Here is a 26,516-nt window from a genome sequence, read left to right on the forward strand (position 1 = left end):
CTACCGTCAATTCGCGTAATACTTCTGAAACTGGTGGTGCCTAATTTTCCACGAATTTTTACCTAAAAAAACAGACGTCTTATAGTTTAAAATATTCTTTGACATATTAAGAATATATCGAATAATTAAAATTCTTTGAATTAAAAAAATTAACTACAGTACTGTGCAGAAGTCTTAGGCACCCTAAAATTATAAATATAATATATAGTATAAATTTGGTCTTAGATGTTTATTTTTTGTTTTCTGCATTAGTGTGTCTGTAGAAAAGAGCAAATTTGAGATTTCCAAACAGGAATTTTCCAAAAAATGAAATTTTACAGATACATTTTTGTATCTTGTTAAATAAAGTAATATTTTAGACTACTTTTCAGATAAAAACTTGATCAAGGATCTCTGGGATTACCTGGAGAGCCAGAAGCAAGCGAAACAGCCAAAATCTGCAGAAGAACTGTGGCAAGTTCTCCAAAATGATTGGAACAACCGACCAGCCGATTTTCTTATAAAACTGCAGGACAGTGTACCTAAGAGAATTGATGTAGTTTTAAAGGCAAAGGGTGGTCACACCAAGCATTGATTTTATTTAGTTTTTAACTATTTGCCGCTCTTTATATTATTTTTTCGATATTTATAACCTTTCATTTCATTATTTTTGAAAGCATCTGAGCTATACAGCATTTTTTTACAGGTGCCTAAGACTTTTGCACGGTACTGTATTTATACAGCACATGTAATACATTAGACTACAATAAAATGAAATTCAGCGTAGCCTACAGTTGGTTTTATTATCCAGAATTCTGTTCCGCATTACGAATTCTCCACAAACATCATGTGATAATTGCACAAATCATTAACAGTGGGCACTACTTGATGCATTTCAGTTTTTAAAAATTTATTTTAACATTCCGGCGTATGCATATTTAAATCATATTTATTTTTGTAATATTTGCTTTAAATATGCCTACTTTCAATTAATATTTTTTGGGGAATCAATGTTAGAATATTAAAACGAATATTTTTGCTTTAGTTGAAAATATTTATCTGAATACTGAAGAGCTGAAATTCACAAATTCAGATAAAAATATTTATCCCCAGGTCTATTTACAGCATATATGTATGTATTGTGCTTCCTGATGTGGCCATCAATACTGCTCAAAATATTTATAGTGAGGTGTTTTCAGAAACTTAGTTTAGGTCGCCGTTTCATCTGTTTGATCAAGAAGCGTGCAATGGCTGGTATATGTGGGAGTCACAAGAATGAACATGGTGTATGCTTCAGTTTTGGAACTGGGGTTACTTGGGGTCATTTCCATTTCAATTCATTCGGTTCAGAAAATTAATTGAAATTCAAAAGGGAATGTAAAACCAATTTTGTTTTTAAATTCCAACACATAAACTAAAATGAGCTACAGGTGTAAAAGCATGCACATTGTTAGCTATACCCAATTGACCAAGTGTTATTAAGCAAATTATGTGGATCAACTGGCTTTTAAGGGAAAGCTGTTGAACAGAGCAAGGATGTAGATATAATTTCAGCTTTTATTTGTATTTTTGTATTTGTTGCTTTTTAAATATATATATATATATTTCACAGGAATAAAAACAATGTTTAAGAGAACAAACCTAGTCTTAGGCCTAGCTCTGACAATCTGATTTTCAGTGGGTTCCTGCCTGCAGAGTGAGCAAAGAGGGAATACATGAGTTTAGGGACGGATAAAGAGGAAATGGAAAGATAAATTGCAGAAAAATTATGATAAAAAAGAGAAGACAGGAGGGGAGTGAGGAAGTGAAATATAAAAAAAATAATGTATATAGATTTATATGATAAGATGAAAGAGGAAAAAGATCTCTATACACATACATACACATACTGTACATATACATATATACTGTAGATATATACATACACATATAACAATGATTTACATATATGGTATAATAAAGATTGATAGGTCGAGACCAGTGGTTACATGTATGGTTGGGCAGGAGCTGCCAGTATTTTAACAGATGTTTAAAAGTGCTCATGGATATGGATGTTCTAAGGGATAATGGGAGGAAGTTCCAAATAGGGGTGTTTTTTTGCCATATTTGTTTTTAAAACTTGAAACTGGGTTATTTTGTTGGGTTGTGGACATAGAAGGCTGTGACTGTCTGTCAGATCAGTGAGTTGGTAGGATAGTACAGATGATTTCAGGCAGGAGTTTGTGTTGGATTTGATAGAACTTTGGGGGGGGGTGGATTTTCTTTCAGATTTTTTTGGGGAGACACAAATAGTGTAACAGTACAACATGATAATATTCAGGGGACCATTCAATTTTTTTTCCCCCAAGTCCCAAGTATGAGTGGTTCTCCTGATTTAACAAACAAGCAAATCATTGTGTTCATCTGAGGCCTTTATTTGGTGAGTCCGGTGTTTTAGTGCTAGAATAGAACAAAACCTGCATTCACATTAGCAAACATAAAATGATCTTCCATATGTGTTACATACATATTAATAAATGAATGAATACCATACACTATGTATGTTTATTAACATGCATATCAAGCACAATCACTACTCTGTGATAATTATGAATGACCAGGGATTTGTGCTACAAATAGGCCAAGATGTTGTCAGCAGGCTAATAACCACTGGCTTTTACTTAACCTTTAACCTGTCCAAAGAATTTTCACTGAATTGTCCAAATGTCCAAGGGGGTCTTGATATGAAAGGATATTAGATCAAGAATGTATACAGATAGAACATTGCTAAATCTGTAATATGTTAATTTACAGTACATGCACTACATGGCCAAAATTATGTGGACACCATTCAACATCACATTCAAAATTATGGGCATTAATGTGGGGTTGGTCTACCCTTTGCTGCTATAACAACCTCCAGCCAGAAAAGCATCAGTGAGCTCGAGCACTGATTAGGTGATTAGGCCTGGCTCACAGTTGGCTTTACAATTGATCCTAAAGGTGTTGGATGGGCTCAAGGTCAGGGTTCTGTGCAGGCCAGTCAAGTTTTCCCACACCATTCACCACAAAACATGTTCTATATGTGCCTGGGGATATTGTCATGCTGAAACAGGAAAGAGCCTTCCCCAAACTGTTGGGGAAGCACAGAATTGTATTGAATGTGATTGTATGCTGTAGCATTAAGATGTGCCTTCACTAGAACAAAGGGGCCTAGCCCAAACCATTAAAAACAGCCCCAGAGATGTTGAGTTCCTTTTGGTCATATAGTGTATTCTGTTGGCTATGAATTTTAATTGTTGGTTGAATTCAAACTTAAGTAGACCAGTTTAAAATTGGATTCAGCCCATTCTCCTTTAGTTCAGGCATTAACACATTCTCACACAATGGCAATCCTTGGAATCCCTGTCTTGGTTACATCTTGGCAGAAAAAAACTGCTAAGAAAGTTGGCAGTTAATGGGAGAGAGAAAGACAAAAATGGACTGGAATTATTGTTTTGGTTTTTAATTTCTTCCAAAATAAATATTGTACATTTTATTGAGCAAAGAAATACACATATTTCTCTTTATCGTTTGATACATTAGGGTCAGGGACTTTAAATGTTTTTAAAGAAAAATTTATTGAAACATTATTGAGTGAATAATGTTGTATTTTTTAACTTATGTGAACACCACAAAATCTATTAATAGATTTTTTTTTTAATTCTATCAATGCGGGATAGACTAAAATTATTCCCTAACCCCATAAAAGTGGATCAAGCTGAACTCCTGGAAAATTGGGGGAAAATTTTTGGTTTGGCTGTCCTTTATGGCAGTATAATCCAAGCAGAGATATAGTGGCTCCCCCTTCTCATCAGAGTAGGGCACAAGACCATTGTTTTTCTGGGGGGATCCAAAAACAGGCTTTCATGGTAACCTTACCAGCTAAGGGCAGGCTAACATAATTTCCCCCTGTTTGGCAATCCCATACTTTGCATGGTTCTATGCCCCTCAAAAGTTTAAATTTAATTTAAACCAAAACCCCTGCCTACTTTTGTATAGAGAATTGTCTCTTCTCTAGATATCATCTAGTCTCAGATATCAATCTCTCCCTTCCAGGTAACATGTAATATTGCACAACCTCATCTACGCATTGTTTGGTTTCCCATGTCTGACAGTATTCTTTAACTTTGTGTGAGCAATTATAACACCTTATATCAAATGGAATACAAAAGCTGTTCTTACAATTCTTAAATTGAAGACCTGCATGGAACATTTTTGTGGACAGCAGAGGGTAAAATACAATGCCACATTGAAATTATTGTAATACTGCCTTGTAGGTATCTTCAGTCAGAAACCTTACACTGAGCTTTTGTACATAGAAGATCACATCACCCTCTACAAAGAGCATGCATGATAACCCACAAGTTTTGATTCTGAAATCTCGCTTTCTGAACCTAGCCACCTGGTTCGTGGAACTTCAGTCACTTGCGTCCTACTCCTCTTCCATGTCTTGACCCTCCTATTTTCAAAAGGCAAGCAAGGCATTTTTCTGTTCCATCATACCTGCGCTGCCCTGTTCAGAATGGCGTTGTTGTCCTGGATCAGGCCTTTATCCTTGACTGGGGGAGACAAGTGATGGGGGTTGAACTTACCCCTGGAGTCGAGCAGGCTGCCCCGGTTAAAGGAGCCGGGTGATTTTCGGGAGCGCACAGACCCAGCGGCACATACAGCCTTGCGAAAGTTTTCTCCAGAAAAGTAGTACAGCAGAGGGTTGAAGCAACTGTTGGAGGTAGCCAGACAAAGTGTCATAACCAGGATCTTCTGCAGGAGCTCTGTTAGCCAGCAGTCCTGAGGCTTGCTGCTGTCTTGCAAGATGACTGCATGGAGGTGGGCTGTACGAGCCAGGTGATAAGGCAAGAAACAGAGGAAGAAGGTGGTCAGGATCACGGCAACCAGGTACACTGGCCTTTGTCGATTCGCCTGCGTTCTTCTTAGTCTCTTATCCCGGGTGGTCAGCCTGTGGATGATACGGCTGTAGCAGGCCAGGATAGTCAGGAAAGGGAGGAGGAAGCCTAAGACCAGCCCAACATAGTTCAGGACCAGAATCAGCTTCCAGGCTTTGTGCCCTCTAGGTTCAAAGCAGCGGGTCTTTCCCAGATGCTGGTGAGTCCCAGAGAGGAGGAATGGCGTGGAGGAGAGTGCCACAAACACCCAGATCCCCAAGCAAACCCAGCAGGCTCTCCGGACTGTGACAAGGGTCTTGTTCTGAATAGGATGCAGCACGGCCAAATACCTGAGCACACTGAGCCCAGTGAGGAACAGCACACTAGTGTAGAGGTTGAGGTAGAAGGAGAAGACACACCAGCGACACAGCCAGTCCGGGAAGTCCCACTGACCACCCTGCAGGTAGTACACCAGGCGGAAAGGGAGGGTCAAGGAGAAGCTCACATCCGATAATGACAGGTTAATCATGAAGACGGTGTTGGCAGACTTCTTGGGTGTGCAGCAGAAGAAGACCAACAGGGCCAGTGAGTTGCATAAGAAGCCAACAGGACAGATGAAGCAATACGTGACGGTGTAGGCCAGGAACTTGAAGGAGTCGTTGTTTCCACATGTTTGATTATTGGAGGCTGTTATCCCAGGTAGGTGGGTCATATTTGGAAGATGGGAGGGGTCTGTGGTCAGCCAAAGAGCTAAACAGATTGAGAACAGATTCATAGAGTTATGGAAATAGTGATTGACCGTCACATTGCTCATACCTTTGACATTAATAGGCACTGCCATTATGCAATGGATGAGACACAGGAATTAATTTTTAAACATAAACACTATTTTCTGCTCTAAACAGCATCCACACCACAAGACTGTACATTTCACTGTACATTTATTGGGCCATTCACTGTACATTTATTTATATTTACTGGGCCAGCAGCTCAGTATTTTATTTTATTTTATCTTTATTTTATTTTTCTTACTTCTTGGTTTGGTTGACTCTTACTCTTCCCTGTTCCTCTCCTGTGTTTCATCTCACTGCTGTTGCTGCTAAGACACCTGAATTTCCCTCCAGGGATCAATAAAGGTTTATCTATCTATCTATCTCTCTAGCCTATCTATCTAAGACAATCAATTTGCCCATAATGATCACATCAAATTGCTGAAATATTGATTCTGAATCTATTTGCACAATATACATAAATGTCATTTCAAACAACAACCCTGTTGAATATCAGTAAATTGTGGGATGTCTCGGTTATTTCTCCAGTTTCATTATGGCTTATTGTATGGCACATATGCAACTTAATGGCATCATAGCTGCATTAGCACACAAATACTGACAATTGAATTATTAATTTCATTTTTTTTTTTTTGCATGATCACAATTTTAATTTTGTATTTTAAAACACAATATGGCGGTATTATTGTCTCAAAAACAAATAAATGTAACTGATTCACAAATAAAAGTGATGCACAAATATGAACCAGCGGCATTTATTTGCGGATCTGCTGCATTCATTTGAGCTTCGGGTAGGCTGGTTCATGCAAATCGAAAGGAGATCAAGAGGCTAACTGGATTAACTTCAATGTAATGAATGTTCAAATTTATGCTGTGCGTGTTTTTTATTTGTTTAATTCTTTTTTTTTTTTTTGCGGCAATTCGTTTTATCGATCGTCATCTGAAAATGCCATTATGTGTGGCTAACGCTAAAAAAGATTCAAGAAAATGTTATTCGAGACGAAGTTTTCGTCGGCTATTGTTTTTGTCTTTAATAAAAAATCACAACTAAAATTCCATAATTAATTAACTAGATTTGTATCCGAATGAAACACATACTCAGACATCAGAAAATAGCCGATATTTTTTTAAGTTGTCGATCTATAAACTTATTTTACTTCTACTCACCTGTCATCTTCTCGGTGTATGTAGCCGCATGGTCGCCAGACACTGCTTAATGCTGAATGGGAAACAAATTCGGTACAACCAGGTTGCCGAAATAAATATTCAAAAGTCTAAAAACTTATTTTAGAGGAACACTAAAAAGCCTTACACACCCAAAAGCCTTACGCACCCTCTCTCCCTCAGCTCTCTACAGGACAGAAGGATCTATGCGCTGATTTTGCCAAAAACCTCCTCACCAGTTCAGGCTACCGCCTACTAGGGTCGCAGTAAGAAGGCAGACGAGGAAGCAAAACAAACTTTTAATCCGATCAGCGCGAACTGAAGGATACAAAAGATCCCCGATCTCTTTCCTCACGTCCGTCATCAACAACTGCGAGTGAAAACGGACTGATGCACTGCAGGTTCTTCTTTTAAACAGTTTTATAAGTCCGTTTGACTGTTATTTATTTTATATATTTAGACTTTAAGATGGTTTCGTTGCTGGTTTTCTTTTTATTATTGTAATGCCCATGCAATTCAGTGTACCTCCCTTGTGGGTAATAATAAACTTGAACTTGAATACAAAACAATTCCCATTGCATGAAATCTCATATGCCGTCATATCGCCTTCAGGCTCAACCTCTAAGTGTCCGTTAAGGTAGGCTGCTGTGCATTCATCTTGTCAAATGACAGAGAAACAAAAGTGTGATGACAACATGCAAATAACGCCAGAGCGAGAAACGGCCATAACCGCAAAATGGAAGCAGGCAACGGCTGTCGCCCTACCGTGCATTCCAAAAGTATTTCTCGTGCACGCCCATTCCTCCCTCTTCCAGTGTTCATATTTTGAAGGTCCTCCCTTTCTCCTACCTTGTCTAGCCACTCGGAACGTTTAAATTTAGTTTAATAACTAAACATTTAAATCGTATTCAAAAGGAAGCCCCTGCTCGGGCTGCAACAAGCTTTCATTTTGATACAAAGTAAAAGAATGTCCTCTTAAGATCTCCCACCAGGCATGCTATAAATGGTCAGGTCGATTAATATAAACAGTGGAAAAGTGTTTAGTGAGCGCCAGAAGCAACATAAGAGGAAAATGGGTAGGGTACAGGGTACAAGGCAGACAAATTTAAAGAGGTGAAGGGTGGGAACGGGATTAATATTATTCCCGAAAACAAAAGTTTCTCTCACTATCAGAACGCATACAATACGAATTTTGGAAGTTCACATTGCAGAATATTGCTTTATTTTACGTTTCAGCACTATAAACAGTTGCTAAACATTAGACAATACTGTGGGCTCAATAGACCAATATAATATTGATTGTCTTCCAAGGCCTATGCGCTCTTACATTATAAATAGGCTACAGCCTATAAAATGTTTGAGATATACCTGTGCAAAAATAAAAATAACAAAATGGACTATAACAACTACAAAATACACTTTGGCCTATTGCACATAAAACAGAGGCCAATTATAAATAAAACTGACATCTCCCTAATTAATACAAAACACGTTGGCCTATAGGCTAAATGAAACAAAATAGTCATAGGCCTAACAACTCACATGACTTCGTTTTTTTCCTGTGGAGGTGTCATTTCAAGAAGCACAGTGCATCAACACACTCTGCAATCAAGCCATTTCTGATCTTCGTATCAAACTGTCTGCAGACAAAAAACTCTCTGCCTGCTGCAAGTAGCCTGGATCCTGACAAGCATGTCTGCTGCTGCAGATGTTTTAACAAAATTAAATTTCATCTATTCTGTAAAATAACAGCACCTGCGCATGTTGTTGAACTGGTGTAAGGGGAGCTTAATTCCAAGGAATCTGAGCAGTAATTCCAAGGAATCTGTTTTATGGTGTCACACGCTAGTTGGAACAGATAAAAGCATAAAGGAAAGGCAAGCAGGAAAGACAAATAAAAAGCACAAAAAATAAATGGTGATGAATATATCTACTTGTTTCTTATTCTTGTAATAACCACAGCACCAAAAATGAGATAATTTGATTTATTTATACTGGTGTGGAAAGGGGGGGGGGGTTCAATCTCACAGTACAAAACTGGATAATTACACTGTGCCAACTCTAAAAGGAGGCCTTACTTCCAAAACCCGGTTATCACAGAGTTGGAGGGGTAGACAAGGGGCGTGATGCATAAATTACAGTAAATGAAATGTATAAAATGGGTCATTAAAAGAAGTCCACGTCCTCTGGGGCATCCAGGTCACGGTACTCAATGATGTTACGAGGATCACCGCGGAACATTCTAGAAAAAGAGAAGGTGGGGGACAGACAGGGGGAGAGAGACAGGATGTAGCACATTATTTCCATTTCCTTGTTTGCCCATGATGATGAAAGGCAGACCCACATACCACGTGCCCACTTGCGCACACAGAAGCTTGGCACTAGCCAAGTGTTTCGCAGCATGCTCTGCATCGCATTTAAAGCGGTCATGCAGTCAGGAGAAACGGGACGGCAGAGGGCTGTTGCTGAGTTTACCTGTTGTTTCGGGGTTTTCCAGGGTAGCCTCCATGACCTCGGAAATTGTCAAAATTACCCCTGCCTCCTCCGAACTGGTTGGGAGGGTAAGGAGGGCCTCCTGGCGGACAGAAGGATGATGAGAATAGAACTTCAGCCCACAGGGTCAGTTTTTGCTTAGCAATGCAACACAACCAACCTGCATGCATGCATGTACTGTGTCATACCGCCAGTTAAAAAACCATGTCAGCAATATGGGGGGGAGGGCGATAAAACACAGGTTGGGGGGGGGGGGGGGGTTTCATGTGTGTAAACACTTTGACAGTATACTAATGTTGTGCCAACATTTTATTTTAGCCAACAAATGCAGCTATGTAAGATCTACTGGTAGACTACAGACTACAGGACTACAGACTACAGGCCAAATATTGAATAATGCAGCCAGTGCACCACACACTTACCACCAAAACCCAAAACGGGGGGGCGGGGCTGTCCAAATCCCAGAAGTCCCTGTGGTGACTGATGAGGGTACGGAAATCCAGGAGCATGCACACCTAGTGAGAAAACTGGGGTGTTAACGTGCAGCACTTGTAGATGCCCCGTCACAACTGACTGCAGTTTAGGGATTAAGAGCTTTTCTGAAAATAGAGAATTTTCTCTCCCGGGAATAGATGCATGTTGGGAAACTTGGCTTGTTTTTAAGGCATACACTACCAGTAAAAACATGCTGGTCACATTTCAATAAGCTTGACTAAATACAACAAGGAAAAAATATGCATAAACCCATGGGTATCCAAAACCTGGCAGCTTTAGTGTATTTGGTGTCATTATTTGGGCAAAAGAAGGTAATTTATGTCATTATTCAATATTAGAATGCACATCAGATGCAGCCTGAACTTCGCTAGCTGAGGTTCACTGCCAGTGATCAGTCTGCTGCAAGGACAGACGTGCGGAACTGACGTTTAACAAAATGAACCAAGCGATCCACTGTTTTCCAGCTCCGCGTAATGAGCAGAGGCGCTCGGGCTCTAATCGTGACAAGCACATCAAGCAGCTGCCGTACACAGCTGTTTTAACAAAATAAAACCGCATATAATTTGTAAACATAACAGCACTGGTGTAAGCTGATGAAAAAAAAATGTTTTCCTCGTAATATGTTCTTGGGAAAAGGGAAATTGATTTTGGCGGAATTCCTAGGAATCCATTTCCTGGCGATGAACTCCAGAGATGTTCATCATTGGGGACTAACAAAAGGAAGTTATTTTTAGCACCGCAGATCCCTGAAGCTGGGTAACCGAATGGGTGGTTATATACAAATGATAGTGGAGGACTGGGTTGTGAGAACTGTAAGGACAGCTGCCCCTGTGAGCAGATGTTCGTGATTGGGCTATGACTCACCTGGCCCAGGAGTGGGGGGAGGCGGGGCCTTGGCTTCTGGCAAAGCAGGCCTCTTGGCATCCAAGAGGAAGTTATTGAAGAAGAGCACTTCCTTCTTCACCTCTTCTATCTTGTCCCCATGCTTGTTCAAGATGTGTTTACGCACAAACTCAGGGCCCTGGAGGGGAGTGGGAAGTCTTTGCAATGAACCTTGAAATTTTAAACACTACGGTATTAGCATTTTTACAGTGCAGGGCACAGTAAAACACCACACAGTCCCACCTTGAATTTCTTGCCGCTCAGAGGACAAAGCCACTTGTCTTTGCCGAGCTCCTGAGTGTTGGCGGACAGGAACTTCTCCACTTCCTGATCGGTGTCCTTTCGGCCCATCTTGTTGGCCTCTTCCTCAGACAAAGTTTCCTTAACGCTGAACAGCGAACTCAGCTTCTCCTCAAACGTCTTCTGCCACTCTGCCACTGGGGATAAAGCACAGGGGGGTGAGCTTCCCTCAGCCACATGGAAACGGAGTACGGAGTGTGTCCTGGGAACCAGTGTCTCGCGACCTCCGGTCCCGGCGACCCCTGGGTCTGCTGCTTTTCCTTCCAACCACTATCGCAATGGCACAATTTTAACAAGCTGCTTGTTTTTTATTAATTATTAGTTATGTTTTCACGTTTTGAGGGATTATTTGCTCTCGTAAGCCACATTAAGTCAGGAACAGCTATGCAAAAGTCCTGCAGTCACATTGCATTACATAAAGGGGGTGTAAAAAAAATAAAATTAAATAATTAACTGATCAAATTAAATAAATTTAACAATGCAGGTTTGGCTTGTTGTAATCAAAGCCTATGGATTCACCTCAGTCTTCAATTAGATCAGTTTAAAAAATCTATATTTAGTTGCTTGTAATACAGCACAATGTGAATATGGAGCTTTTTTTTATTCTTCATGGTGTGCATAGCTATTTCTGACATATGTAATGTGGCTTAAGAGGGTAGGTAACCCACCCCTCAAAAAAATGAAATTAAGAAACAGTAACAGTTTGTTAAAATTCTGGATTGCAACTGCAGCTGGAACGAAAACCTGCATACAGAGGGGTCCCCCAGGGCCGTGTTTTAAAACCACTGCTTTAAACCGTCTGTATTTTGCGTGCGCGTGTGTGTGCTGTGTGTAGGCTACTGGCAGTGGTGATGTGAGAAGCATATGGCTCCGCTCACCCTCTCCGTGGGTGATGCGGTTGGGGGGGATGGGACCGCGAACGTGGATGATGCCGCAGCGGTTGGGCATCTCGTCCTCGTTGGGGTACTCGCAGGTGTTGTAGTAATCAATGGAATGGACCAGCCGCAAGTACAGCAGCAAGCGGTCCAGGACCTGCAGAGGGGACAGGGAAAGGTGTGGAGGAAGAGAAACAGTGACACTGCTACCCGTATGAGGAAGTTTCTGGGTTGCACTATATGCAAACTGTTCTCTTCAAACAATCAAAGCCTTATTGAGAAACTTGCAAAAAATTCCCCAGCTAAACAATAGGGACACGTGGCATGTGACTGGCACAACCGGTCAAGACTGGTCTAAAGATGACAGAGAAGATTTATAAAAAAAAAATAAAAAAAAATTTTTTTTTTTTTTTTTTACGTAACGTATATTTGGTTTACTTCTTCTACCTTTCCCAATTTTCAATCATCTTATCGCGTTTCTCATAACAGAGTGGTGTGTAAAATGGCGGACCTTGACCAGCTTGTCGTCCCTCTCCACGGTGATCTCGGTGGGGTTGCCCTCCTTGCTGCCTTCTTCAGGATCGGAGCCACTCACACCGCCCAGCAGCTCCTCTTCCTCAGCGCTGACCTCCTCAATCAGGTAATCTGTGATGTTCTTCAGAATGGGGTTCTGAGCTGGGAGCTGTGAGGGGAGAGAGAGTGAGTGAGTGAATGAGGGAGGGAGGGAAGGGGGGGGTTTGAGTGAGTGAGTGAGGGAGGGGGGGTCTGAGTGAGTGAGTGAGGGGGGTCTGAGTGAGTAAGCGAGTGAGGGAGGGGGGGTCTGAGTGAGTGAGTGAGTGAGTGAGTGAGAGAGAGAGTGAGTGAGTGAGAGTGAGTGAATGAGTTGGAGAGAAACTGAGTAAGTGAGAGTGCTGCTCAGCTGCATGTGAGAAAGAGAGACAGGGGGTGAGTCATTGAGTGAGTCATAGAGTTTCAGAGGAAAATCCAGCTGGGAGTGGTAGTACACTGAAAACACCCAACAGGAGAATGCAGAAGAGTTAGCAGGAGCGCTAGTACTGCACAGAAGTCAGCAGGATCGCTAGTACTGGAGAAGAGTTAGCAGGAGCGCTAGTACTGCGCACAAGAGTTAGCAGGAGCGCTAGTACTGCAGAACAGTTAGCAGGAGCGCTAGGTCTGCAGAAGAGTTAGCAGGAGCGCTAGTACTGCACAAGAGTTAGCAGGAGCGCTAGTACTGCACAAGAGTTAGCAGGAGCGCTAGTACTGCACAAGAGTTAGCAGGAGCGCTAGTACTGCACAAGAGTTAGCAGGAGCGCTAGTACTGCACAAGAGTTAGCAGGAGCGCTAGTACTGCACAAGAGTTAGCAGGAGCGCTAGTACTGCACAAGAGTTAGCAGGAGCGCTAGTACTGCACAAGAGTTAGCAGGAGCGCTAGTACTGCACAAGAGTTAGCAGGAGCGCTAGTACTGCACAAGAGTTAGCAGGAGCGCTAGCACTGCACAAGAGTTAGCAGGAGCGCTAGTACTGCACAAGAGTTAGCAGGAGCGCTAGTACTGCACAAGAGTTAGCAGGAGCGCTAGTACTGCACAAGAGTTAGCAGGAGCGCTAGTACTGCACAAGAGTTAGCAGGAGCGCTAGTACTGCACAAGAGTTAGCAGGAGCGCTAGTACTGCACAAGAGTTAGCAGGAGCGCTAGTACTGCACAAGAGTTAGCAGGAGCGCTAGTACTGCACAAGAGTTAGCAGGAGCGCTAGTACTGCACAAGAGTTAGCAGGAGCGCCAGGACTGCTCACCTGTGAGGCCGGCGCCTCGGCCCTCTGCCTCTGGCCCCACAGCCTCTCCCGCTCGTCCAGCGCGTGGATCAGCTTGGCCGCCAGCTTGATGTCGTTGCGCAGGACCTGCTTGTGCTGGGTGATCCCGTTCACGTTGCGCACCCTCCGCACCAGGTCCCGGTTCACCCCGGGGGCCAGCTCACAGTCCCGCAGCTGAGCAGCACAAACCCAGCGGGAAGGCACAGTTACGCAGTCAGAGATCAACGGGACAGACACACTGCACGAATGCATCGGTAAACCCTAACTGTCACTGATCTTTAACAACTCTTTTCCCTGCTCAAAAGGAGTGCTTGTCCTATGTGTGTGTAATACCATTGGTGCTTCTCCTATTTTTAGCACAGCATTGAACAATTCTGTGGGAGTACGCAGAAATAAACCTATCCAGCACATCTTACCGTGCCTAGTCTTTGGCCAAAGGGAATAATTCTTTGCTCAGCACTAGCTAGGTTGAGAGAGCGAGCACCAGATGCGTATAATGCAAAAAAAGAGCCATGCGTAGGTGTTTGTGGGTCAGAGCAATCATCTCAGTGATATTTCTACAAAAGAAATGAGTTACTGCCCCAAATAATCAGTTCAAAGAACGCAACCTGAGATTTAGAGACACATTACATTACATTACAGGCATTTAGCAGACGCTCTTATCCAGAGCGACTTACACAACTTTTTACATAGCACTTTACATTGTATCCATTTATACAGCTGGATATATACTGAAGCAATGCAGGTTAAGTACCTTGCTCAAGGGTACAACGGCAGTGTCCTTACTTGGGAATCGAACCTGCGACCTTTCGGTTACAAGCGCAGTTCCTTACCCACTGTGCCACACTCCGTGCCACAGACACAGACAGAGAGAAAGAGTGTGAGAGTCAGAGGAAAGCTGGCAAAGCTGTGTTCAATGATTAGCTAACTGGAATGTTTTCATTGAAACAATCATGCCTCCCAGCAACTGCACTGTGCTCAGAATAACACGTACGCGAATGTTCTGGAGGTTCCAGCAGGTCTCCTTGATGTTCACGCTCCGATCGAACGTCACCCAGCAACGGCGGAAAAACCTGACGGGCAGGAAGAGCAAAATGTACCATCACTCAGGCATGCGATGGGCATAGGCCAGAGGGGAACAGGCTGAAAAAAGCAGACTGCATAATACAATCCCAACCCACCCCAACCACCCACCCACATGATGTTACCTTTATTTGGAAGACGCTTTTATCCAAAGCAACGTACAATTAAGTGCGTACTGAAAAGTCACTGGAACAACTACAAAACAGGTCCGATAAGGTAACCTACTCATTATGCAAGTTATTCATATCCATCAACACATGAACTCCAGTTCCCATGGTAAGCATAGGCTAGGTCAGAAGGTTATGGTAAGTTAAACTCGGAGGCATGACGACAAGCTACAACAGAAGTGCAATGTACGTGCTGGAAGGAGATTATTATTATTATTATTATTATTAATTACATTTATATAGCACTTTTTCAAATGCTCAAAGTGCTTTACAGTGAAGGGCAACTCACCTCACCCACCACCAATGTGTAGCACCCACCTGGGTGATGCACGGCAGCCAATTTGCGCCAGAACGCTCACCACACATTAGCGAAGGTGGAGAGGGAGAGAACATTTATTTAGCCAATTAAATCTGGGGATGATTTTTAGTGGAAAGTTTTTTGCGAGAGCCAGATCTGAGATTTGGCCAGGACACCGGGGAACCCCCTACTCTTAGCGATAAGTGTCATGGGATCTTTAATGACCACAGAGAGTCAGGACCTCGGTTTAACGTCTCATCCGAAAGACGGCATCGTCTTGGGGTTTATTTGTACCAGAGGGAAGATTGCCCCCTGCTGGCCCACCAACACCACTTCCAGCAGCAACTCAGTATTCCCTGGTGGTCTCCCATCCAAGTACCAACCAAGCCCACACCTGCTTAGCTTCAGCCATTTGGCAGGAGCAGAGTGCATGGAGGTATGGCTGCTGGATACACGTTTAACATGAAACCTTTCAAACCTTTCATACCTTTCAGAAATCTGCAAGCAGGAACGCAAACATCCAAATACTTTTTAAAGGAGTACCATGGTGGTTGAACGTGACACTTCCCAGTTGTCTTCAGGCAACAACAAAACAAATGTGCATAATTTTTTTATTCTTCAGTCATTTCAATGTACTTTAAAACGTATTTTTCTAAGCCTAAATTTCCCACTATAAAAATTCACCCGAACCGTCTGGGCGTGGTAATGAGAACTGTCAGTTAGCTACGATTGACAGGCCGTGCCCCGTTATCATAGCTACCCCCATGATACGCGCTCTCTTTGGGAGACTGAATTTTCACAAGCTAGCTAGCTTAGTAATATATCAAGTATCGATAGATAGCTAAGGTAAGGACGTTGACTTATATCCAGTTATAATTTTTGCTATCTAGCTAGCCAAGTTAAGAAAAGCACAACTATAACGTCCTCATAAAAGCAAACTAGCAAGCTAACGTTATCGATAACATTGCCTTATGAAAGCAAACCTCCTAGCTAGCTAACGTTAGCTAGCTAACTAAATGAATATAACCAGAAATAATCTAAAGGCACTCTAATTTAAGTGAACCTAACGTTAGTCAAATATTTGCATTGTCTGAACAGCAGGACGGTGTGTCCTGTCAGATTTCTTTACGGGGCGTGGAAATAGGAGTGGTTACTGTATTCGTGACGTAGCAAAATGACAACTCTCTCAACCGGTTGAAAATAGGACGATGAATTTAAAACGCATATTTCTCCAAAAAATACAGAACGGACATATTTAATACTTTGCTCATTGTGTTTCTTCAATGCCTCTTGTGCAAATAGCACATAAAACCGAGAAAGTGTGAAAATCACCATGGTACTCCTTTAAAGGTAGAAGGTCTCGAGGCATGATACCGCGGGAGAAAGGATTACCGAATTTTCGAACATTTATAAACAAAGAAAAAATAGGTCTTGGTCTTATAAAACATCATTTATAAGACCAAGAGCTGAGACAGTATTTGCATTCTGGTATCCATAATAGGCTACAATGAGGCCAAATTTTTCATGAAAAAGGACAAAAAATAATTTCTGTATTGAATCTGAAGTAGTGTAATAAAAAAAACACTTTATACAAGCAACATTTCTTTAATGAACACAAGTCAAAGCTCATTACTAGGCTACGCATGACGACCTAAGTCGCAATTTTATTTTCAACCCAAAAACTGGCTGAACAACAAATAACGATGTGTAGGCCTATGGCAAGTGTACATTTCCCCCATTGTGAGACGATATTACGCAGCTGAAGGATTCACGGGGCTCACAATTTCAGGTCGGAAAATCCGGAATTCCAGATTAATCTGGAAAAAGCACTTCTCCGATTACTGTAAAATCATTCCAGAAAGATCGAAATCATCCAAAGCTACCCCAAGTTGTAACCCGGAGCAAATGCGGGTCTAGGGTCTTACCTGCGCTCTGGCTGGGGGTCGGACAGTGCCACGCGCATGAACCCCGGGTACCTCCGGCAGAGCTGGGGAGAAAGTGGATAGCCAAGTCAACGCTACGGTCTGCAGGGTTCCATCTGACTGCGCTTTGAATTGCCCGCTGTGTTACAGAAACAACTGCTCTGAATTCTATTTAATTCACCCCTGCCTCGTATCACTAAATGGGTTTTTTATAAGTGAAAAAACAATGGAATGGGCACGCTGGGCAAGTTCACGTCCATCTGTTGGTAGGGTCGGGATGAGCCAATTCATTTATGTCCAGTGAACATGACTAAGCTGAGATAAGCCCTTGTGGGTCTCACGTAAGAACACATGCACACGTCCTGGGAAACGGGCAGTGCGTAAAACAGCACTTTAGGTCCTCAAGTCTGTATCAGGCCCAAAGGGCGCCAGGAACGAGACACTTACAGCGATGATCTCGGCCTTGGAGATGTTGGGCGCAATGCTCCTCATGAACAGGGAACAGGTCTTGTGCAGTGGACGGGGTCGAGGAGTTTGCTCCTTTTTGTCCTCCCTCGGCTTCTCCTTCACCTCCTCTTTGCGCTCCTGCACATCCGCTGCACCATTACAAAAGGAAAAAGGGGATAATGACTTCAACACATTTACAGTGATAGTAAAGGTAAATCCGTGAATGGGTTCAAACTACATTGTATGGGTTCACTATGGCATTAGGCATCGGTCACATCGTATTTAATCCGAGCCCCGCCTCTGTGTCTCCCGAAATGACTCCCTCCATTTACTTTGATCTTAATCGACTGCTTACCCTCACCCTCCTCTTCCTCCTCCTCCTTGTCCTCCTCCTCCTCCTCCTCCCTGTCGGCTGGTTTGCTGGAGGAGTGGGAGTCGGAGTCAGACTCGCTGTCGTCCGACGCGCTGGCCTCGTCCTCGCTGTCTCCGCTGTGTTTCCTTTTCCTCTTCTTATTCGGCTGAGGGGAAAGGAGAGGCTTTAAGACTCACACCACGCTCAATGAGTATGAAAAAAGATGTGAAAGCGATGTCAGATGGGATGAAAAGGGGAATGTTTTTTTTGGTGTGAAAAGCTGAACAAAAAAAATCTACAGTGCTTGATACATTAATAACTTTTGCCTTAAATAAGAGTCTTGAGATTCTTATAATTTCATAGTACATTTGCAATATGGGCCTGAGTATTAATCGATATAGGACCTCTACGTTTCTCTGCAGTGTTAGACACTGATCCCAAGATGGGCAGCATATTGCTAAGCCAACAGAGGCATGGTAGTTCAGAGTCAAGGATTTAGAGCAAAAAGAGGACACTCACCTTCTCAGGCTCTGGCCCCTCTTTCTGAGGAACCTTTTCCTCTCCTTCCTCTCCTCCGCCCCCAGCCATCACTCCATTTTGCTTTTCCTCCACTTCGCCCCCTCCACTTTCCCCCTATAGAAAAAAAAAGAAAAGGAAGGGGGAGAACAAATTGAGTTACAACAGTGAAACATGTTCAACCTATTTGAAGGGGGAGTAGGCATCCCTGCAGTGTCTAACAGCAGCCAATATACTTGCCAAGCCCCTATATTTTTGTTCCAATCACTATATTCTATAATGCTACATTATAAGACATCTCTCAACTACATTACATACTATTAGCATATACAATGATCGTTAGGTAATACTTATGCCCCTCCTGAAAGTGGTCCGAAGGCAACTAGAATGTAGCCAGGCGTCTACATAAACAGCAGATCTCTAACAATGCACAGGATAAAAGATCCTCAGTCTAAAAAGTTGTTACTTGAACCAGCGCAGAATGAAGACGTATTGGAGAAATACTATAGAAACCGACACTCGCAGCCTCCCTCAGCTGACAAGAATGGAATTAGACATGTTTGAAATTCATTACACCTGCCACCAATAGGAGAAAGACAGAATTGCAACCTGGCCTCAGAAATAACACCCAAAGAAATCGACGAGGCAATTAGCGGATTTAAGACTGACAAGACACCTGGTAGTGATAACTTACTTTGCCCTAAAATATACGATTTCAAAACTCCTCTCAATTGCGTTATCACAAATATTTAGTAATTATTATTATAAATAGCAAAACACAATCCGACAGGAACTCCCTGTATGTTTATGTACCATCAGTAGAGGATACGGATGGAGATGGCACAGATAGGCGCAGATTTAGGGCACCTTCTTTTCCTTGTCCTCTTTGTCTGCTGGTGGTTTGCGGTCGCCCTCCCCACCCCTCGGCTCGTCCTTCTTGTTGGGGTCAGGTAACGCTCCTGCAGCTGCCACCTTCTCCTTCTCTTCCTCCTCCTCATTGGGCTGCTCCAGGATACGCAGGTCGTGGTCCGTCCCACCCTCCATCTTGATGACAGCTGAAGGGAATCAGAGGGTTTCACAGACAGTACAGCCACAGTCCAAGGTCAGCAAGAGCAGTAGCATGAACAGGAACGGTGCAGGAAACTGGCACTACTCAATAAGACAAGTAGTGTAATAATATTGCACTGGTTAACTGAACTGTCCTTCAAGTTTCTTCCATTACACAATGAACTGTACTGCATGGGAAGAACTTTAAACAAGACATACTCTCCTTGAACAAATAATAAACATATATTCATTTTTTAAATATTTCAAACAAAATCAACTAGACCCTAATCATATTCTTAAAACGCATATAGGAAAAAAAAAACCCTGACTGAGCACTGCAGTTTTGAAGTCCAGGAGTAGTACTAGTTCAGAAACCAACCAGGTGAGGGCGCCACCTGAGCAGACGCACTTTGCAGGCAGACCGGCGGAGCCTACCTGCATCCAGGACCTTTATGATGGCTGCGGCGCGCTCGATATCCAGCGAGATGCTGTCAAACCAGCCGTTGTCCATGAGGAACATGTACACACTCAGCCGGTTCTGCAGGGCTGCGTGGGCCTCTGCTTTCCTTTGCCCAGACTCATCTGGGTGGTACTTAGATCGGAACCTGAGGTCCAGATATATCAGAAAAATCCAAGAGAATGGGGAGGGGAGGCACACAGAATGAAAAAGCAAGTGAGTTGTACATAAAATTGAGAACAAATCACTGCTGTCTAATAAAAAAATATGAAAAGTAAAGTTACAATAACTTCTGTTCAGCCATATTCTCTCTCTTGAAATATAGTTTGCATGTATTTTGCTTATTTTAGAACAGGGGGCAGATTTAAAACACAGACCTTTATTCTGTATGTAGGGGGATACGATATATTGTTTTTCAAAAAATGCATTTCTGCATTATGCTGGCAATTACAATAAAAAAACCCAAGACCACCCAGATTCATCATAAAGGAACAAGCTAAAGAAAATGGGAATAAACAGTTCACAATTCTGCATTTTGTGGACAATTTACCTTTTCTTCTCTCACTTTACCAAAACACATACACAATGAGAGGGTTTCTTCTGTGAGAAAGTGCTCCACTTCACCCCCAATTGTGTTTTTTTTGTGTGCAAGTACAAGGTTTCTGTGAGGGAGGTCGGATTTGGAATTTGAATTTCAAACGGCAAACGTAAAAACACAAAAATAAAAAAAACAGCACTCTCTGAAAAGCGATATTCTCCACGCGCGCAGGTACTGGCTTTGTGTCTGTCTATCTAGGACCCTGGTACTGTGTCTCTAAAGCGACTGCATTGTGCGCAGTGCAAGCCCTGACTAGCTAAGACCGTGACTTGCAAGACGTTCCACTCTTTCACATCTTCCAACAACCTTTTTTGGAGTGGGAGGAAAGGAGGGAAGAATGGTTGGTTTTGTTAATAGGGAAACAAAAAAAATGCATTCACAATCACAAAGTATGATACCTGTAGTCAATGGGACAGTGTTTGAGAGAGAACTGAAATACAGAAGTGTGCTCAAGCAACCTTTGGTCATGCGTTTTCACTTCACTCATACACTGTTCTCAAAATGGCAGACGTAACAGGGAATGCTTCAACTTCAAATACGTTTGTCAATTTGACACCAATGATAAAGGATTTAGGGAAGTGTATAACATCCTGACCTGACCAAGTCAACCTGCCCAATTGTGAATATCAGATTCCATTTACATGCACTGCAATTTAAAAATGGCCTACTTCTACCATTGAGAAAAAACACTTCCTATATCAGCCCCAAGTAGAACCACATCACTCCTCAGGCGAGTTTATTACTCCTCCACAGTTTCAGGCCTCACAGCCATAAAAACACATGACAAGTGATAAATCTCTTTCCTGTTGTGGATAAACAAATTCTCTGCATTCCCCATTAAGAGCTGTCCCCACAGGCCGCAGTCATCTGCTTCTAAAAGCGGTGAGTGATTTTTCAGACAGATCGTTCCTCGGGGAAGGGTCTAATTGTTTATAATGCGATATTACCAGCACAACGTCACGTCACCATCGTTAAAAACAACAAAGGAAAGACCTAAAGCCCATGTAGTTGCGGATAGTTATGTCAAGTGACCAAGCAGCGAAAGTTAACAAGAGGCTGCAGCAGGACAACGAGAGACTAAGGTTTGTTTCAAAGTTTTGACAGTCCCACAGACTCTGTTAAAGCTACAGGGCAATTGTGCTTTAGCTGCTGCTGCTTCAAAACTGTGGAGCAGTTTACCTCTTTATGGAAGGTCAGCCCCCAGCATTGAGACTTAAATCATGGCTGAAAGCCCATCTTTTCTCCTTGGACGTTAAACCCAGCTGAGACCCTCTACTTCAGGGTTATTGTGTTTGCATTATTGTTTTGTTATTCCTTCTGTCTGTTTTTATTTATTTATTGAAGTTGCACAGCACTTCAGGCAATGTCAGTTGTTTTCAAATATGCTTCATAAATAAACGTTGACTTGACAACCCTTGGTCACAGGCTTCACATTAAATATAAGAGACGGTTGCAATGACCACAGCCTGTGAGAAAGTCCCCTAAATGTCCAACATTAGTATTACTAATGAGTCCTTCAGCATTCCTCTTGCTGTACCAAACAAACAGCCAAAAGGACAAGCTTGTCACTTCACTGGACCTTAAAAGCCATCAGTTTTGTCAGTTGTGCAAATGCCTCCACAACTACTTCTGCCCCTTCACTCTCTCACCCCCAAAGAGCACATGACAGAAAATATTTCCCCTCTCAAATGTATCCTTCCTAACAAAACGTGTTAGATATCCAAGACCTACACTCCCACAACACTACCGTAACACATTACCACCATCTTCAAATACGTTATGTGAAAGGTGCTCAGGTTTTGGTTGCACACTCCTGGAAGCTGATCTGGGAGAGCTTGTTCAAGTTTGGGGGGGTGGGGGGGTGCGTTGTCGTACCACTCCTCGTCCTTGTGGGCCAGGAAGAAGTCCTGCATCTGCTGCCTGCGGAAGTCAAGCTTGTAGTCATTGTACCGCTTAACGGCCTCGGTCTCGTCCACAGAGTCATCCAGGGACAGCAGGAACTCCTTGAAGGTCTTCATCACCGGAGCAGGTGGGCCCAGATCCATCTCATGGATATTTCCCAGTCTAAGAAGTAGCAGAGGGTTTAAGGCACAAACGGTTACAAATTCACTGAAGACTACTCAAGATACCAGTAGTTAGTCAGTACACACTAGATGCCTATGCTGGTTTAGTTTGCCAGCAGCATCTGAAGAGGTGCAAGAGTCCTGTTATATTACATTCATTCAGTAGATTCTCTAATCCAGGGTGATTTGCAATGCAAGAGAACAAGAGTGTGTTCACCAGAGAAATAGGGGTAGCAGTGCCAGACCTGGCCAACATTCCTGTACCAGCAAGTGCATTATGCGAAATGGCTAAAGCATATATACACACAATGAATTAATACATCCATAACATCCATCCATATCAAGCCCAGAAAACCACTCAATCCCCAGCATCATCATCCCCAGCATCACCTGGCCTGGATGGGAATCCCATGGTGCTGCTGGATGAGGTGCATGTCAGGATGTCCCCAGGGCTGAGGGGCGGGCGCAGCTGGAGGGGCATAGCTGGGGCCCCCACCGCCCCCGTACGGCATGTCGTAACCCCCGTGGTAGGGGTCTACCCTGCGGTCGTCCCTGAGAGGCCGTGAGAAAGGACAGAGGTGTGTTCAGGAAGGCATTGACGGACGGACAGACGTATAAAAAGGACTACAGGAAGAGACAGACAGGAAGGCGCTGACACTCACCAGTCCCTTCTCATGCGTTTCTGCGGCGGGCTCATGTCGTGTCTAGGTGGAGAGAATCGCTCCCTGCGGCCTCTGTCATAATCCCGGTACTCCCCCCGACTGCGACGCTCCCGACCTCTGTCCCACTCCCTGGAAGAGGACAAGGGGGTGAATAAGACTTTTTAGTGTTATGCGCATACCATGCTGAACTTTTACCTTGAAAATATTATAAAATAAACATGCTAATGCGTATATATGATACACTGGCAATCTCTGTCTTTACACACTTGAATTTGTTATTTACCTATATTTGATATAAGTGTTCAGGATATTTCTGGGCGTGATGCCCTTTTCTGTGTGGAGAGGGGTGGGTGTAGCTACAGAGCCGGTGGTTTGGGGAATCAGATTTCAGTGGAGTGTTTGTTGCTAGCTAGCTGCTGCAAAGGCAGAGGTGAAGCCCAGACACAGCGAAGACGAGCCAAAAGGGCTCGTTCAAGAGCTAGTTAACCTTGGAATTGCCTTTCATGGACCCTGAGCTAACCTTTGAGACATGCATTAAGACTTTTTAATCTTCTCAAATGCATTGCTATGGTACATCCACTTTTAACACAGCAGCATGCTGAGAATCTAATACATGTTATATTATGAGCAGACCTACTGACTAGTGTAATGCTCTTTTGGCTGGTTTGTCATTATCCATTATCAATAATTTACAGTTAGTCCAAAACTCTGTTTATTGCCTAACACCAAAAAAAGAGAGCACACAACTTGTGTTTTAAAAGCACTTTACCAATTTGTTTTAAGATTTACTTTTGAATTCTTCCATTAGTTTACAAGTCTCTTCATGGCCTCGCACGCCTCTACCAATCTGACTTGCTTTTAAGGTAAGTGCCTACCAGGGCCCTCAGATCCTCTGGCAGTAACCCATTATTCACCGTTACAAGAGTCGGACCTTTGGTAGGGCATCATTTAGTGTCTATGGTCCCAGCCTTTGGAATAGCCAGCCAGAGGGTCTGAGTTCAGTTCAGTTCGATATACATTTAACAGACAGTTTTAAACATAGAAAACACGTCCACAAGCAGCCGATTGTGGGAAGCAAGAATGTCGCCAGGCGATCTCGCCTGAGGATGTGTGGCCTTACCGTTGCTTGTGGGCGTGTTTTCTATTTTAAAAACAGTTCGTTATATTATATCAATCATATTCTGGAAATCCCCACACATTCATTAATAATTAATGAGGCCTCCTAAACTGTGGAATGGGGAAATACATTTTTTAATTAGAGAGTGCGAGCGGTGAGGGATGGCTTTACCCTTAGGCGTGCCGCTGCTTGCGGGTAACATTACACTGAATACACGTGCTTGACTACATCAGATAGATGTATTATTCTAACAAAAACCGCAACGACATATCTACTACCGTTTTAAAAGCGGTAATTAAAACTACTGAATCACACACCTGTCGTTCCATTCATCTCTACGTCGGTCATCTCTCTCTCTGGAGCGGTCGTAATCACTCCTCTCACGGCGGAATTTGTCTCTCCGACGGCGGTCGAATTCATCGTCGCTGTCGCCCATCACACTTTGTGAAAAAGTCGAAGAAATTCACTTTGCTTATGCTACAAATAAAAGAGTACGTACAGAAGTGACATATCAAAACAATCCCAACGTTAATCTCAGAAGAAACGATAGCTCAAATACAATTTAACAGCATTGTATCTACCGGAAACACGTACACTACAGTTACTTAATTAGGCTAGGCGCACCATGCGTGTTTAGCCGAAAATATCTAACGTTAGTTAAGCCAGCTAGCTAGAACAATTCTCGTTAGCACTAAATCGCTTACATACGACCTCACATGAATAAATATCCAGCGCTAGCTACAACGGATAGTTCATCTCGGTAACAATTGGGTGAAGAAAAGTTCACAACTGTTAATCCGCCATAGATAGTGCATCCCTGCTACCTACAAAAGGCTAATATAACCAGCTAGCTACCACGAAACGTAATTAGACTAGCCAACGTCGATTGAGTTCCTGAAACGACTACTACGCCAGATATCCTCACCAGTCTCACATCTCCCCTCTTTATAAAGATTACAAAGTTGTAAATGTGTGGACTAGGTAATATCGATAACTGGTTATACAGACTAACGTTAGTCAGTTAATACGCGGCTAGACACTCGGCCATGCTCATGCTAGCTCGCCAATGTCTTCTCTGTACCAAGACTTAAAAACCGGCTCATCCAAAATGCTAGCTAGCTAAACAGCGAGCGCACTTTGCTAGTTCATCGTAATTATGTAACTAGCGACTTAAGGTCGTCCACAGGTGCCTATGAAATAGAACATTACCTAAAACAAAAATTTGTGTAGCAAACACTGCCTTTCTGAATTGCTCTCAGTAGACTAACTCCCACCACTTCGCTTCTTCTTCTTCTTCTTTGGTTTTAACGGCGGTTTCACGGTGTGTTACCGCCACCTACCGAAGGTGTTAGGAGATTGTTTAAGTTATTCTAATCAGTCCAGTTATTTGTAAGAATGAAAACCCAATTCAATACTGTGGCTGCGTTCCAAATCGAATATTTTATCCTTCGTTCCTTTCCTTGTATAGAAAAGCATCTTAGCTTCTAGCTTCACCCATCGAGGTCCGCCGTCTTCAAGGACATACAAACCCGTTAAAATGCTCCTTGAAGGAGCTAGGAGCTCAGTGCAAAACCTGTTGCCCCCTTCAAAATACGGTTGCTTTCCGCTTCCGGTCAGTGGTTTGTCGTTCGTGGAGGGATTCGTTCTTTTTGAACGATTTTTTTAGTAACCAAAGCTTATTGACAAACCTCAATGTAAACATTCGTTCATTTGGTCTCAGAAATTTGCGAACTTGCCATTCGCTGAAGATGCAGCAACTAAACAATAGCTAAACCAATTGTATCAGCAATTAGCGGACGACAGCATTAATACGCTTGAGTTGGACGTGCTCCCCGTGCCCCTCCAAGCGGTCTATGCCTCCAAGCAGCATTGGACCACGGCGAAGAACAAGAAACCGGATCCGCAATGAGCTAGCTACGCAGTTGGGCTAGAACAAAAATCTGCACCCACATTGGTCCCTTTTCAGATAAGGTTGTCCACCCCTGTTCTAAGCGGGACAGGTAGCCAACAGACATTCATTTGATGAGTGCTGAGTAATACATAAATACAGAGCATTTAAAATAAATAAAAAAAGTTCCAGACAGAAAAGACAATTT

General features: G+C 42.9%; 2 protein-coding genes across 4 annotated transcripts; both read right to left on the bottom strand.

The window, feature by feature from the left end:
• Nucleotides 1-2,372: 2,372 nt before the first annotated feature.
• Nucleotides 2,373-8,674, bottom strand: LOC135251493 (cysteinyl leukotriene receptor 1-like). Its single transcript, XM_064329009.1, has 3 exons — nucleotides 8,476-8,674; nucleotides 6,842-8,397; nucleotides 2,373-5,633 (listed from the first exon to the last, which is right to left on the bottom strand). Exons 2-3 carry the CDS (start codon nucleotides 6,846-6,848, stop codon nucleotides 4,498-4,500), a joined length of 1,143 nt encoding a protein of 380 aa, XP_064185079.1. The 5' UTR covers nucleotides 6,849-8,397; nucleotides 8,476-8,674; the 3' UTR covers nucleotides 2,373-4,497.
• Nucleotides 8,675-8,809: 135 nt separating this feature from the next.
• LOC135251492 (serrate RNA effector molecule homolog) lies at nucleotides 8,810-26,105 on the bottom strand. 3 transcript variants are annotated; one of them, XM_064329008.1, is made up of 20 exons: nucleotides 25,950-26,105; nucleotides 24,738-24,860; nucleotides 23,304-23,432; nucleotides 23,032-23,193; nucleotides 22,454-22,642; nucleotides 19,959-20,128; nucleotides 19,344-19,531; nucleotides 18,480-18,593; nucleotides 17,964-18,126; nucleotides 17,609-17,757; nucleotides 17,165-17,226; nucleotides 14,686-14,764; nucleotides 13,674-13,865; nucleotides 12,395-12,565; nucleotides 11,887-12,040; nucleotides 10,952-11,145; nucleotides 10,691-10,847; nucleotides 9,754-9,846; nucleotides 9,314-9,413; nucleotides 8,810-9,080 (listed from the first exon to the last, which is right to left on the bottom strand). In XM_064329008.1, exons 2-20 carry the CDS (start codon nucleotides 24,854-24,856, stop codon nucleotides 9,005-9,007), a joined length of 2,661 nt encoding a protein of 886 aa, XP_064185078.1. In that variant the 5' UTR covers nucleotides 24,857-24,860; nucleotides 25,950-26,105; the 3' UTR covers nucleotides 8,810-9,004. The 3 variants fall into 3 exon arrangements, with proteins under 3 accessions (XP_064185078.1, XP_064185075.1, XP_064185077.1); XM_064329005.1 differs by lacking the exon at nucleotides 25,950-26,105 and adding an exon at nucleotides 25,630-25,940; XM_064329007.1 differs by lacking the exon at nucleotides 25,950-26,105 and adding an exon at nucleotides 25,346-25,532.
• Between the last annotated feature and the right edge of the window lie 411 nt (nucleotides 26,106-26,516).

The sequence above is a fragment of the Anguilla rostrata genome, chromosome 3, assembly GCF_018555375.3.
Source record: "Anguilla rostrata isolate EN2019 chromosome 3, ASM1855537v3, whole genome shotgun sequence".
Taxonomy (NCBI): Eukaryota; Metazoa; Chordata; class Actinopteri; order Anguilliformes; family Anguillidae; genus Anguilla; species Anguilla rostrata.

Bases quoted from the DNA above. Each gene is read 5' to 3' on its own strand.
- LOC135251492 (XM_064329008.1), bottom strand. From the start codon at position 24,856: ATGGGCGACAGCGACGATGAATTCGACCGCCGTCGGAGAGACAAATTC. The intron at 19,532-19,958 runs GTAGGCTCCGCC...GATTCCCTTCAG, and splicing joins CATAAAGGTCCTGGATGCAG to CTGTCATCAAGATGGAGGGT. The intron at 13,866-14,685 runs GTACGTGTTATT...TGTGCTGCTCAG, and splicing joins GGAACCTCCAGAACATTCGC to CTGCGGGACTGTGAGCTGGC.